This window comes from Coregonus clupeaformis, chromosome 7 (genome assembly GCF_020615455.1).
Source record: "Coregonus clupeaformis isolate EN_2021a chromosome 7, ASM2061545v1, whole genome shotgun sequence".
Lineage (NCBI taxonomy): Eukaryota > Metazoa > Chordata > Actinopteri > Salmoniformes > Salmonidae > Coregonus > Coregonus clupeaformis.
This window is the reverse complement of record NC_059198.1, coordinates 33,676,596-33,690,992: the sequence shown is the minus strand read 5'-3', so window position 1 is coordinate 33,690,992 and position 14,397 is coordinate 33,676,596. Positions and strand designations below refer to the sequence as shown.

Below are 14,397 nucleotides of genomic sequence, written 5' to 3'. Positions count from 1 at the left end.
ATGGAGAGAGCGGGGAGGGGCACAGTATAGGGATGGGGAGAGAGGGGAGGGGCACAGTATAGGGATGGAGAGAGAGGGGAGGCTACTACCTCGTGTGGTTGGAATAAGGTAGTCGTGTGGTTGGAATAAGGTAGTCGTGTGGTTGGAATAAGGTTGTACCTCTTTGAGCTGGTCCTTGCGCTGGCGGTACTGGCGTTTCTGAGACTCCAGTAGACTGGTCAGCTCTTTCTTCTGCTGGCTCAGGATATGCTGCTGGAACTTCTTCTCCTCAGCTAGGGCTGCCTTGGTCTGGAGAGAGAGGGGGGGGATGAAGGGTGAAGACTAACACATTTTGTTCCTCTTTCCACAGTCCTCCTTCCCTATTTCTTGCCCGGTTTGACCCCCTCTCCTCCGAAGCTCTGGTTCTCCACCCCTCCATACCTCCTCCTTTTCTCCAGTCCCGCCATCCCTCACCTCCTTCTCCAGGATGGCCTGGTGTTTCTTGCCCAGTTTGTCCCCCTCCCCTCCGAAGCTGTTCCTCTGGTTCTCCAGCTCTTTGTCTAGTCTCAGCTGGTGCTCGTCCATCTCAGCCTTCAGCTTGTTCTCCAGGCCCATCAACTGTTTCTGGTGCTGCCTCCTCATCCTCTTATAGCCGGACATCTGCTCCCTCAGCGCTGAGCCCTGCTCGTGTTCCTGGATCTGACGAGTCACCTGGAGAGAGAGAGAGGGAAGAGAGAGTGAGGAGGAGAGAGAGAGGGAGGGAAGAGAGAGAGAGGGAGAGAGAGAGAGAGAGAGAGGGAAGAGAGAGAGAGAGAGAGAGAGAGAGAGAGAGAGAGAGAGAGAGAGCGGGAAGAGAGAGCGGGAAGAGAGAGAGAGAGAGCGGGAAGAGAGAGAGAGAACGGGAAGAGAGAGAGAGGGAAGAGAGAGAGAGGGAAGAGAGAGAGAGGGAAGAGAGAGAGAGGGAAGAGGGAGTGAGGAGGAGAGAGAGAGAGAGGGGAGGGGAGGAAAGAGAGAGGGAATGTGTCTTAATAGTATCTGAAAGTTTTCGATTGAGCCTGCCTGGAGAAACAGATGGGTGGTGTCAATCAGACCTAGGTTCAAATAGTATCTGAAATCTTTGAGCGTTTGATTGAGTCTGTCTGGAGAGACAGATGGGCGTGGTTTCCAGTTGTGGGACTGTTCCATTGGATCGCAGGCTAACTCAATCAAGCTCAGGCAAAGTAATTGTAAGAAAACAAACAAGCGTTCATAGTAGTATGAGAGAAGGGTTAGGGGGTTGTGTTAGCAGTCGTATCAGAGAAAGAGATGTTTGGGGGTTAGCGTTTGCGGTCATGTCAGAGAGAGTGGTTAGCGGTTGGGTCAGAGTGAGGGGTTTGGGGATGTGCTCACCAGGGAGGCCGTGCGGATGGTGGCGAAGTGGTCCCGGTTGCGGTAGTAGGCCCTGCGGCGGGCGGCTGACGAGGGCTGCTGCTGGTCCATCTCTGGCTGGTATGGGTCATCATAGATATTATCCTGACCCTGGGGGAGGGGGACAAGGAGAGAGAGAGACAATTCAGAAGGAGAGGGAAGTTTAATTAATGTCCACAAACACAGACAATTGCACAAACCTGACATATTTACCACATACATACACACACCACCATCTTCTCTCTCTCTAGCGCACACGCCACACACACACACACACACCTCTCTCAGACTTACAGTAGGGCGGTGTATAATGGAGGAGTTTGAGGTGACTGTGTGCTCTCCCTCGGTCATCATGGCCATCTCGTTGCTGTCGTCGGAGCCGTCTGCCAGGCTGTTGACCGAGGAGCTCTGGGAGCTGGCGGAGATGGACATACTGGGCACAGACTGGGAACTCTCCATGCTGCCCACAGTGCCCGTACGCAGCAGGTACTGCTCCGCCTCCTGGGTGAGAGGGAGGGAGAGAGGAAAAAGAGAGACGTTATACACAGGCAGGGAGAGAGACACACAGGCAGAGACAGAAAGTTAACATAAGATACATTGCCTTCAAAAAGTATTCACACCCCTAGACTTTTCCCAAATGTTGTTGTGTTACACCCTGCCTTTAAAAATGGATTACATTGAGATTGTGTCACTGGCCTACACACAATAACCCATAATATCAAAGTGAAATCGTTTAGACATTTTTACAAATTGATTAAAAATGAAAAGCTGAAATGTCATGAGTCAATAAGTATTCAACCCCTTTGTTATGGCAAGCCTAAATAAGTTCAGGAGTACATATGTGCTTAACAAGTCATATAAGTTGCATGGATTCACTGTGTGCAATTATAGTGTTTAACATTATTTTTGAATGACTACCTCATCTCTGTACACACATACAATTACTGGACGTCCCTCAGTTGAGCAGTGAATTTCAAACACAGATTCAACCACAAAGACCAAGGAAGATTTCAAATGCTTTGCAAAGAAGGGCACCTATTGTTAGATGGGTAAAAATAAAAAAAAGCAGACATTGAATATCCCTTTGAGCATTGTGAAGTTATTAATTACACTTTGGATGGTGTATCAATACACCCTGTCACTACAAAGATACAGGCGTCTTTCCTAACTCAGTTGCCGGAGAGGAAGGAAACCGCTCAGGGATTTCTCCATGAGGCCAATGGTGACTTTAAAACAGTTAGAATTTAAATGGCTGTGGTAGGAGAAAACGGAGGATGGATCAACAACATTGTAGTTACTCCACACTACTAAACGAAATGACAGAGTGGAAAGTATTCCTCCCCACCCTACAACCAGAGGAGGTCCATTATGGGCCTTACTAACATGGGGGGGAGCCCCTACCTCCTCCTCCTCTCCTCCCTCTGGGGTGGGTCCGTTTTGGGCTTCATGGAAGAGGATCTTCTTCATCTTCCTGTACTGCAGGTTGTCCAGCTCCCGCACTGCGTCCTTGGTCCTCGCTATGAGGTCCATCACCGCCGTCAGGGGACGCTCACGACACAGAAACCGGTGCTACAGACGGTGGAAGGAAGGGAAGGAAGGGAAGAAAGGGGGGGTGGGGGAAGAGGGAGTGCAAAGAGTTAGAGAGAGAAATTGAGGAAGAGAGGAGGAACGAGGAAGAGGTGTGTGTGTGTGTGTGTGTGTGTTGCACTCTTACATTGAGCAACACATCAGAGATAGGCCTGTCCTGTGGAATCTTCTGCAGACAGGAGTCCACAAAGTTACGGAAATAATCAGACCTGCGGCGCGAGAGAGAAGAGAGTACAGTCAGAGAGAAAACAGAGAAAGAGAGAGAGCTGGTGAGCGAGCGAAAGAGAGAGTTAAGAGACAAACGAGACAGTGATGTAAAGGACAGATCAAGAAAAAAGGAGTTAAGCAAGAGAGTGGGTTAGGTGAATGACAGACTGATAAGTGAGTGGAGAGATGTGCATGAGGGAGAAAGAGGGAGAAGGAGATAAAAGAAAAATGGACAGACAAGGAGAGATTGTGCATGATAAGAGGGGGAGAGTGATGCTCACCAGTGATTGGACGCTAGGATGGGGCTCTCGTTCTGGGCGATGTGGTATAAGGCACTCATTGCATTCATATTGAACAGAGGAGGCTTTCTCTCCGCTAAAGAGAGACAACGGAGGGAGAGAGAGAGAGAGAGAGAGAGAGGGTAGAAAAAGAAGAGGAGAGAGAGATCAAGTGAGAGAAGGAAAGGGAGATAGAGAGAGGGAGAAAGTGACCAAGCGATAGAGAGAGAGAAGGGAGAGAGGACATGTTAGCTAACAGCCAAAGCAGCTTAGCGCTGAGTCTTTTAAATCCCAGTAACAATGTCGGGACAAACAGACACAACATAGACTATTCCCAACTCCCAGGGGTTAGGGATTTGGTCAGACCACTTAGACAGGGGTCACTCTGAGGGCCTGGGTTCAAAGTTCACTGTGGAGCCATTTGCCAAGACGCCTTCATATCTCCTATATTATACTACATTGATAGTTTTAACTTCTGAAATCTATCTCTTTCTTGATGTAGTGTCAAAGGGCGGCATTCCCTCTCTACAGTACCATGGAGACTGAATAGTTTGTTGCCGTGGCGATGCCTACCCAGCTCTATACAGGTGATGCCCAGAGACCAGACGTCCACCTTGCCATCGTACTGACCCTCGTCCATCGCTAGGATCACCTCCGGAGCCATCCTGGAAAAAGAGTGAACCATCCCTTTAAAATCAGCCACTGGTTAAAAAGAGTGAACCATCCCTTGTGTGTAGGGCAGGGGGTGGGGGAGGATTTGTAGATTCACGGGAGAGGACCGCAAGTACTTTGGCCCTCAAGGAATTGAACAGTCCACAGTTCTAGCTCCTCACCAGTAGGGGGTTCCTACAAAGGAGTTGGCGGGGGCAACAATGGAGGCAGAGCCAAAGTCTCCCAGCTTCACCTGGCCAGGCTCTGTCAGGAGGATGTTCCCTGCCTTCACGTCCCTGAGAGGAGAGGAGCAATGTTAACACAAAGTTACAGAAAAAAATGTTGACAATGTTAACACAACGGTAACACATTGTTAACGTTGACAGTGCAGAGATAACGACGTTGAACATTTAATTTAATGCAGGGGTGGGCTAACTTTTTGGCTCAAGGGCCACATCGGGATTTAGAAATTCAACGGAGGGCCGCACAGATTTTTTTGGGACCGATTTTTTTGTCAAAATCAATTTGCGGGCCAGTTATTTGAAAATATATATACACACACTACCGGTCAAAAAGTTTTAGAACACCTACTCATTCAAGGGTTTTTCTTTGTATTACAGGTGCATTTCAATTAACAGGTGTGCCTTCTTAAAAGTTAATTTGTGGAATTTCTTTCCTTAATGCGTTTGAGCCAATCAGTTGTGTTGTGACAAGGTAGGGGGGGTATACAGAAGATAGCCTATTTGGTAAAAGACCAAGTCCATATTATGGCAACAACAGCTCAAATAAGCAAAGAGAAACGACAGTCCATTATTACTTTAAGACATGAAGTTCAGTCAATACGGAACATTTCAAGAAGTTTGAACGTTTCTTCAAGTGCAGTCGCAAAAAACATCAGCGCTATGATGAAACTGGCTCTCATGAGGACCACCGCAGGAAAGGAAGACCCAGAGTTACCTCTGCTGCAGAGGATAAATTCATTAGTTACCAGCCTCAGAAATTGCAGCCCAAATAAATTATTCACAGAGTTCAAGTAACAGACACATCTCAACATTAACTGTTCAGAGGAGACCGTGTGAATCAGGCCTTCATGGTCAAATTGTTGCAAAGAAACCACTACTAAAGGACACCAATAAGAAGAAGAGACTTGCTTGGGCCAAGAAACACGAGCAATGGACATTAGACCGGTGGAAATGTGTCCTTTGGTCTGGAGTCCAAATCTGAGATTTTTGGTTCCAACCGCTGTGTCTTTGTGAGACGCGTGTGGGTGAACGGATGATCGCCGCATGTGTATTTCCCACCTTAAAGCATGGAGGAGGAGGTGTTATGGTGTGTGGGTGCTTTGCTGGTGACACCGTCTGTGATTTATTTAGAATTCAAGGCACACTTAACCAGCATGGCTACCACAGATTTTTCTGCAGCAATACGCCATCCCATCTGGTTATTTGAAGAATCTCAAATATATTTAGATTTGTTTAACACTTTTTTGGTTACTACATGATTCCATATGTGTTATATCATAGTTTTGATGTCTTCACTATTATTCTACAATGTAGAAAATAGTAAAAATAAAGAAAAACCCTTGCATGAGTAGGTGTTCTAAAACTTTTGACCGGTAGTGTATGTCCATTATAATTTCTGCATACTTTCTATACAATTGTAGACGTTCAATAGTGGCCTGGAGTGTTTTCTTAACCCATGATCATTTCCACCACCTAAAAAAGTAATATATAACCCTGATTTAACCCTAAACCAGGAAAGACCCTTAAGGCTAGAAACCTCTTTTGCGAGGGTGACATACCCTATATAGCATTTATAGTATAGAAGATGCCAGGATCCGGTTTCCCAAAAGCATCTTAAGGCTATAAGTTCATCGTTAGAACCTTCATAGGAGCATCGTTAAAATCGGCAAGCGATCGTTATTAACGTTGTACTTGAAAACGCTCGTAATCTAACGCCTACCTCAGACCAGCTAATTGTGTCATTACATGCTGTTTTGCACTCCCGAATCACTTAATACTCCGCTAAAAAGAATCACATGGTTTACCCGTCTCTCTGTGACCGCGAAAACTTCAGAACAATGTTGACTACAAATAAAGTTGCCAATGTCTTTGCAATTGATACAAACAAGCAAAGTATAAAAAGATGCTTCAGATGAAAACCGAGATGACTGCACAAAAATATAAACAGTAAGCGATAGGCCTTTTTTCAATCATATTGAAATACATTTCATGTTCAATCAATTGAGAGTTTTATTTTTCTACTTGTAGGCTACTGTCTATAACTTGTCTCAAAATATTGCATGATGTGCCAAATCCGTGATTTATAGCATTTTTATTGGGCAAACATTAGAATAAGCTGCCTCAATATTTGCAGCCGTAGGTGGTAATATCTCTCTCTCTCTGATTGCGTCAGTATTGTGAAATAATTAATGTTAAGGAAATATTTGAATGGAGAAAGCTGATCCGAGAGCAGCGCTCCTTTTCTTTCGATCCTATCAGTGATGACACACGCTCCAACGAAAACGCATGTTACATCTTCGGCCGTTGTAGGAAAGATGCAAGGTTAAAACACTCGTAGGCCTGAGTTCCATCGCTATCGGGAATATGGGCCCAGGCTATTAAGGCCACAATGGAATGATTATCCAAACAATGGAATGATTATTGAAACGCTTGATGAGAGACTGAAAGACATAGCAGTGAAAACAGAACTGGAATTGAACGGCCAGAATTGCTCTAAGACACTGCACAGTGACAGCGTATGGACAATACAGTGGCATAGACCAAGAGGTTGCAGTAGATGTAAAAAAAACAACAACAACAAAAACAAGTGTCTGCTAAATGGCATATCTTTTTTATAACATTACCTGTGGATCATGTTGTGGGAGTGAAGATAGGCCAAGCCGAGCAGTGCACCATGGGTAATTGCAGCTATTTCTACCTCCTGTAGTGGCTTCTTGTGAACTACAGAGAGAGTTAGAGAAAAAGAAAGAGAGAGAGCAAGACAGAGAGCAAGAGAGAGAGCAAGGGCAAGAGAGAGAGTCTAGTTATATACAGAGCTTCAAAAACATGCTAAATGCCCTTAAAACTCAAAAGTTGTTTCCCTGGTGTACTAACCTTCTAGAAGATCGGAGGCTGAGCCTAAACAGTACTCCATCACCAGCTGAGGGAGAGAGGGGGGACGGACTATTAGTACAGACACTCAAATAGTGTACTGGGGGCACACACACTGCTAATACTGACCCATGCCGTGTGCTCTCTGAGGTAGCATCCTCTGTACTCGATGGTGTTGGGATGACGGAGCTTCTGGAGGAACTTCACCTCCTTGATGATATCCTGCCATTTCTGAGGAGAACGAGAGAGAGCAGGGGTTAATACTAAACACCAGGCCACAGGGAATCATGAAAATAGACAAAAAGTAGATTGTTTAGGGACAAGTCTAAGCCATTCTTGAATTGCCTATGTAAGGGTTCTCTGACTCTGGTCCTGAGTGTGCAGGCTTTTGTTCCAGCCAAGCACTAACACATCCGTTTCTATTCATCAACTTGCATTGGCTCACCTCGTTGGACTGCTTGCCAGTGTAGGACATCTTCTTGATGGCCACCACCTCGTTGTTGCGCACATCTCGAGCCTGTCGGACACAGCATCGAGAAGGACAGTCACGCACACACACTCCATTCAAACCTTCAAATACTGAAAACAATAACAAGAGGTTCTGGCTCATACAAACTCTCAAAACACCTTGTCACACACGTTGATAAGGAAAGCAAACACACACAAACACTTTCTTAATCAAAACTCCCCTCCCCCCAATATTAGGTTCCCTTACGAAGTAGACCGCCCCGAAGCTGCCGTGGCCGATCTCTCTGAGGTCAGCGAAAAGCTTCTCGGGGTCATCTCTGTAGAAGAGCTCAGCCACATCCGGGTCCTTTAGATTGCCCGCCCGCACACTCGAGGGCATAGCCAGGGCCTGGTGGACAGAGGGAGAAAATTAGGAGGGAAAGAGAGAGGAGACAAGGGAGATAGAGGGAGAGGAAACAGAGAGAGGGAAAGGGTGTGGAGAAGAGATGGGATAGAGAAGAGAGGGTGAGGAGAAGAGAGGGTGTGGAGAAACAGATGGGATAGAGAAGAGAGGGTGAGGAGAAGAGAGGGTGTGGAGAAACAGATGGGATAGAGAAGAGAGGGTGAGGAGAAGAGAGGGTGTGGAGAAACAGATGGGATAGAGAAGAGAGGGTGAGGAGAAGAGAGGGTGTGGAGAAACAGATGGGATAGAGAAGAGAGGGTGAGGAGAAGAGGGGGTGTGGAGAAACAGATGGGATACAGAGGAGAGGGTGAGGAGAAGAGAGGGTGTGGAGAAGAGAGGGTGAGGAGAAGAGAGGGTGAGGAGAAGAGAGGGTGAGGAGAAGAGAGGGTGTGGAGAAGAGAGGGTGTGGAGAAGAGAGGGTGAGGAGAAGAGAGGGTGAGGAGAAGAGAGGGTGAGGAGAAGAGAGGGTGAGGAGAAACAGATGGGATAGAGAAGAGAGGGTGAGGAGAAGAGAGGGTGAGGAGAAGAGAGGGTGTGGAGAAGAGAGGGTGTGGAGAAGAGAGGGTGTGGAGAAGAGAGGGTGAGGAGAAAAGAGGGTGAGGAGAAACAGATGGGGTAGAGAAGAGAGGGTGAGGAGAAGAGAGGGTGTGGAGAAGAGAGGGTGTGGAGAAGAGAGGGTGAGGAGAAGAGAGGGTGTGGAGAAGAGAGGGTGTGGAGAAGTGAGGGTGAGGAGAAACAGATGGGATAGAGAAGAAGAGAGAAAGGTGGATATGGTGGGAAAATAAAGCGAGAGGGACAGAACAGAGTGGAAGAGAAAATAAGCGAGACAAGGTAGAGAGAGAGTCGGGGAATAGAGGCAGAGAGAGAGTCGGGGAATAGAGGTAGAGAGAGACAGGAGTAAAGAAGGAAATAGATAGGTAGAGAACAAGTGCGGAGAGAGGAGAGAAACCGAAAGAGAGAGGTTAGTTCTCACAACGTACACTTAATAACAAACCCATATAAAAAATGTATAACTCGTCTCAACCTCGGCAGAGAGAGCTAGCGTCCATATCATGGTGATGGATACACAAACTTTCACTACAGCTCGCCATGGCATGTGCACACACACTATATAAAACACAGTCACTCTGTCTAAGTGTAAATCAAAGTGCTGTGAGAGAGAAGACATGGTTTACTTACAGTGGGGAAAAAAAGTATTTAGTCAGCCACCAATTGTGCAAGTTCTCCCACTTAAAAAGATGAGAGAGGCCTGTAATTTTCATCATAGGTACACGTCAACTATGACAGACAAATTGAGGAAAAAAATTCCAGAAAATCACATAGTAGGATTTTTAATGAATTTATTTGCAAATTATGGTGGAAAATAAGTATTTGGTCACCTACAAACAAGCAAGATTTCTGGCTCTCACAGACCTGTAACTTCTTCTTTAAGAGGCTCCTCTGTCCTCCACTCGTTACCTGTATTAATGGCACCTGTTTGAACTTGTTATCAGTATAAAAGACACCTGCCCACAAGCTCAAACAGTCACACTCCAAACTCCACTATGGTCAAGACCAAAGAGCTGTCAAAGGACACCAGAAACAAAATTGTAGACATGCACCAGGCTGGGAAGACTGAATCTGCAATAGGTAAGCAGCTTGGTTTGAAGAAATCAACTGTGGGAGCAATTATTAGGAAATGGAAGGCATACAAGACCACTGATAATCTCCCTCGATCTGGGGCTCCACGAAAGATCTCACCCCGTGGGGTCAAAATGATCACAAGACCGGTGAGCAAAAATCCCAGAACCACACAGGGGGACCTAGTGAATGACCTGCAGAGAGCTGGGACCAAAGTAACAAAGCCTACCATCAGTAACACACTACGCCGCCAGGGACTTAAATCCTGCAGTGCCAGACGTGTCCCCCTGCTTAAGCCAGTACATGTCCAGGCCCGTGCTAGAGTGCATTTGGATGATCCAGAAGAGGATTGGGAGAATGTCATATGGTCAGATGAAACCAAAATAGAACTTTTTGGTAAAAACTCAACTCGTCGTGTTTGGAGGACAAAGAATGCTGAGTTGCATCCAAAGAACACCATACCTACTGTGAAGCATGGGGGTGGAAACATCATGCTTTGGGGCTGTTTTTCTGCAAAGGGACCAGGACGACTGATTCGTGTAAAGGAAAGAATGAATGGGGCCATGTATCGTGAGATTTTGAGTGAAAACCTCCTTCCATCAGCAAGGGCATTGAAGATGAAACGTGGCTGGGTCTTTCAGTATGACAATGATCCCAAACACACCGCCCGGGCAACGAAGGAGTGGCTTCGTAAGAAGCATTTCAAGGTCCTGGAATGGCCTAGCCAGTCTCCAGATCTCAACCCCATAGAAAATCTTTGGAGGGAGTTGAAAGTCCATGTTGGCCAGCGACAGCCCCCAAAACATCACTGCTCTAGAGGAGATCTGCATGGAGGAATGGGCCAAAATACCAGCAACAGTGTGTGAAAACCTTGTGAAGACGTACAGAAAACGTTTGACCTGTGTCATTGCCAACAAAGGGTATATAACAAAGTATTGAGAAACTTTTGTTATTGACCAAATACTTATTTTCCACCATAATTTGCAAATAAATTCATTAAAAATCATACAATGTGATTTTCTGGATTTTTTTTCCTCATTTTGTCTGTCATAGTTGACGTGTACCTATGATGAAAATTACAGGCCTCTCTCATCTTTTTAAGTGGGAGAACTTGCACAATTGGTGGCTGACTAAATACTTTTTTTCCCCACTGTATAACAACTTAAAAAAGGTGCTACACATAGGATTGTATTTTTATTTTTGCATTGTAATTTCAGAAAATGCCCATAATATATCTGCAGTGATTGTGGACTGATAGTGTTTCACAGTATTACTTACACGCCAGTGTTGTGATTGGCTGGAATACTTGCCTATTGATTTCTCCCTCCGGAGCGGCATCTGTTGTCAAACTGGGAAAGCTGGTCTGACTTTGTGGCTGTGTTATCTAGTGGAAATCGCTCTAATTTCCTGGTTGATAAAATTCTACACTGTTCGCTCAATTTAAGTTTATGTGAAAAAACTAACAATGAATAGTGCAGGGAATCATTGTACCATATAAAATCGCTGTGAAGTATGTAAAGTAAGCAACAACATATGATTTTTTAAATTGTTTATTAAAGTTTACGCGTTTTTAGATAATTGAAGTGAATGGTTAAAACATGTAATATATATATTTTAAATAAATATTAAATAGTTTGATAACCATGTTTGTAAGCTTTTAAATGACAGCAAATTCAACTGTTCATCTTTTCCAGTGATGAAGACATGGATGTCTCATGGTATGGGGTATGCAAAATGGGTCAACTTTGAGCACCTTTATCTCCTGAATGTTTTGGCATTCAGGTCCAACAAGTCACTTTCTGACCAAATCTTCCACGGGCAAACATGTTTTGTTTAAATCAAAAAGGGATGCTGTCAAAAAGTGATTGAATTCAAATGGATTTACCCGGCACCAATATTTCCCATTCATATAAGATTGATGTCTGGCCTGCAGATTTCTAATAGATTTGCAAATAGGCTACATCATATGGTGTGGAATATCATGACATGTAGCCTAACCACCTGACAAATGAAGATTTTGGAGGTGAACTATCCCGTTAAAAACAGCCAAGTCCCTATTTGCCTAGGGGCCTATTCTAACACTCTTCAAATGCATCCTCCTTTCTCCCTCCCCTTCCTTGAAATAATCACTGATCTCACATGGTTGCATAGGTGCGGGCATGGCCTTCCACCGTGATGATTTCTCCAGTCATGTCATGTGAGATCAGTGATTAGCCTACTTCAAGGAATAAAGAAAGGATAAATGCCTAAGTCTAGGTCTTGGTTGGTTTTGAGTGTGAACGCTGGAGAGGAAAGAGCAGAGCTAACGTAACCAGCTCCAGTGATTCAGTCTGGAGTGAATGCATCAAGACATCGCCCCAGGGCCTCCACTGGGCTTGGGATGCTCTCTTTAAACAAACCCTTTACAATAATGTGTGTGAGAGACAAGTGTATGTGAGAGTGCAAGAGTGTGTGTAGGGGGGGGGTGAAAAGGACAAGCCATGTCTGTACATTATATGGACTGTATGGTCTTTATAGAAATCCAGTGAACCAAACCCATGACTTTAGGGTCAAATATTCAATATGCTACGCTCTGTTACACAATAACAGTCTATTGGTGCTCAATTCAAGACTCATGTTAGCACAGAAGACCTACATCTTGATCTAGTTATCTGCGATGTCATCAGTGGCTGCACTGAGCATATCACCAATAGGTGTTGTCAAGTAATAAACACTAGGGAGATATTGCCGCTGACGTGGATTTATGGCCTATATTTTTGGTTTGAAGTTGATCCAATTCTCCAATGTTGCACTAATTTCCATTCCCTATTTTTCCCTGTTTTGTTCCTGTATGTATTCACCCTTTTTACAGTGTGATGTGAATCGTAGTAAAGTAGGTAGCTAGCAGCTGAACTGTGGGTAAGTTAACGTGGGGGACTGTGCATTCAAATAAGGGAATTGCTCATGACAGCACAAACATGATCTGATCTAGCCATGTAGCTAGACAAACTAGTTATGGAAGAAGGAATCGGGTCATGGAATGCTTGGCTACAATAAAACCATAATGTGTAATTCATTCTATGTCTATGTCATCATGCCATGTAATGAGTCTTGTGTGACAGACGGGGTTCGAACCCGGGTTTCGCACTAGGTTGAAGATGGGATATATTTTCAACCTAAGTCTCGCCTCGCCATGCATGAGTCTCACTCACTTTCAACTTTGTTAACTACACGTGTACAAGTCAGTGTATGCTCAAATAAGTGTGGTCACTGAGATAACTATCTAGCTAGTTATCCACATCAGACTGTCATAGTTAGGATGATACATAATATTTTGGGCTCAGGCATGTCACTGTCAGCTGACTTAAGTTTAGCATGATGGCTAATTAGCCATCTATGGATGTCTGCAAACACCATACGGTCGTTAGTTTAGTAAGCTAGTTAGCTGTGCCTTGCCAGCAATGTCAGTTAGCTGGTTAGCTAGCTAGCTGGCCAGTCAATTGATATGTAACCTATTCTGATGCTAAATACACGCTAAGGCCAGATTCGCAAACTGGCTAACTAGCGCTACACTGGCCGGCTAGCTAGCTAGCCATCATTGTTGACAATAAATTGCAACACTTACCACGGCTTGTTATGATCCCGCTCTAGCTACAGAAAAAAATAAAAAATAAAATCCCTGTAGCTAGTAGCGGTGGTCTCTTCAATGGGGCGTCTCAAATCGACGTACGATGCATTGTCATCGATTTCATTCTCACAGACATCCGACGATGTATTTGATTTGTTCTCAATTTCCTAGGCTAGCTAGCTTAGCTAGCTGTCTGACTAGCTACTTAATCCGTCCCGAACTGGTTAGCCACTAGCTGGCTGGCTAGCTACTAGCTAACGTTAGCTGAGTACGGGGTGCGGCTGGTCTTCTTCCACCTCGCCTGCTCCCCTTCCATTCATATCGTATTGTATCGCTACATCCGTCTTTCCGTCAAGTTTCTACAATTTCTAATATGCTTCTCCCCCGTCAGTGTTTTTCTGTCTCACACCTTTTTTTTGTTCAGAAAAAGAAACAAGATGGTTGTGAGTGGGGCGGGAGCCATGCGAAAACCGGAAGTAACGCCCATTGGTGTCAAAGATTTTTATAAGTACATCTCATTGTTCTATCTGTGTGGGTGTCTTCTTCTTCTTCTTCTTGTCCGTTTCTGGCACACTAGACGCTGTAATGCGTATTGCTGCCTTTTTCAGGCTGGAGAGTGAAATACACACTTAAATATCTAGCAGGTGGACTAAAGAAACCACAACAACTTGCTATTTCGCTCTGCCTGTCATTTGAGGCCAAAATAGTTACAAGCAAAAATGTGGTTACACGTTACACTCAACTCAGTCAGCTCACCAAAGAATATCCTCCAATCCTCCTATCCTCACCATACTGTCTGCAATATAACACAACATACTTCACAGTCTCTACCTCCCCACATTCCTCACACTTCCCATCTTGTTTTTTCCCCACTAGCAATAACCCACGTCCCAATCCACAATGCCCCAACCTCAGCCTTGTCAACAGAACCACATTCCTCCTTTCCCTCCCAAGATACCTTCTGCCCTTCCTCACAGAATTCTGGATAGAGAAAAACTACCTACCCTGCTCCTCTCTTGCCCACTCACGTTGACACTC

The 14,397-nt window shown here is 45.0% G+C and overlaps 1 protein-coding gene across 2 annotated transcripts in view; it reads right to left on the bottom strand.

The window, feature by feature from the left end:
* The window catches only part of LOC121569777 (serine/threonine-protein kinase TAO2), a 30,691-nt gene extending 16,876 nt beyond the window's left edge, over nt 1-13,815 (bottom strand). For both annotated transcript variants that reach the window (XM_041880958.2, XM_041880959.2), the window contains exons 1-15: nt 13,357-13,815; nt 7,938-8,078; nt 7,668-7,739; nt 7,352-7,453; nt 7,226-7,271; nt 6,976-7,072; nt 4,292-4,405; nt 4,032-4,123; nt 3,462-3,555; nt 3,101-3,182; nt 2,788-2,955; nt 1,681-1,887; nt 1,369-1,497; nt 454-690; nt 160-288 (exon numbers count right to left, since the gene is read on the bottom strand). In XM_041880958.2, coding sequence (XP_041736892.2) covers nt 160-288; nt 454-690; nt 1,369-1,497; nt 1,681-1,887; nt 2,788-2,955; nt 3,101-3,182; nt 3,462-3,555; nt 4,032-4,123; nt 4,292-4,405; nt 6,976-7,072; nt 7,226-7,271; nt 7,352-7,453; nt 7,668-7,739; nt 7,938-8,069 — 1,701 coding nt within the window. In that variant the 5' untranslated portion in view covers nt 8,070-8,078; nt 13,357-13,815. The remainder of the gene's footprint in view (nt 1-159; nt 289-453; nt 691-1,368; nt 1,498-1,680; nt 1,888-2,787; nt 2,956-3,100; nt 3,183-3,461; nt 3,556-4,031; nt 4,124-4,291; nt 4,406-6,975; nt 7,073-7,225; nt 7,272-7,351; nt 7,454-7,667; nt 7,740-7,937; nt 8,079-13,356) is intronic.
* Between the last annotated feature and the right edge of the window lie 582 nt (nt 13,816-14,397).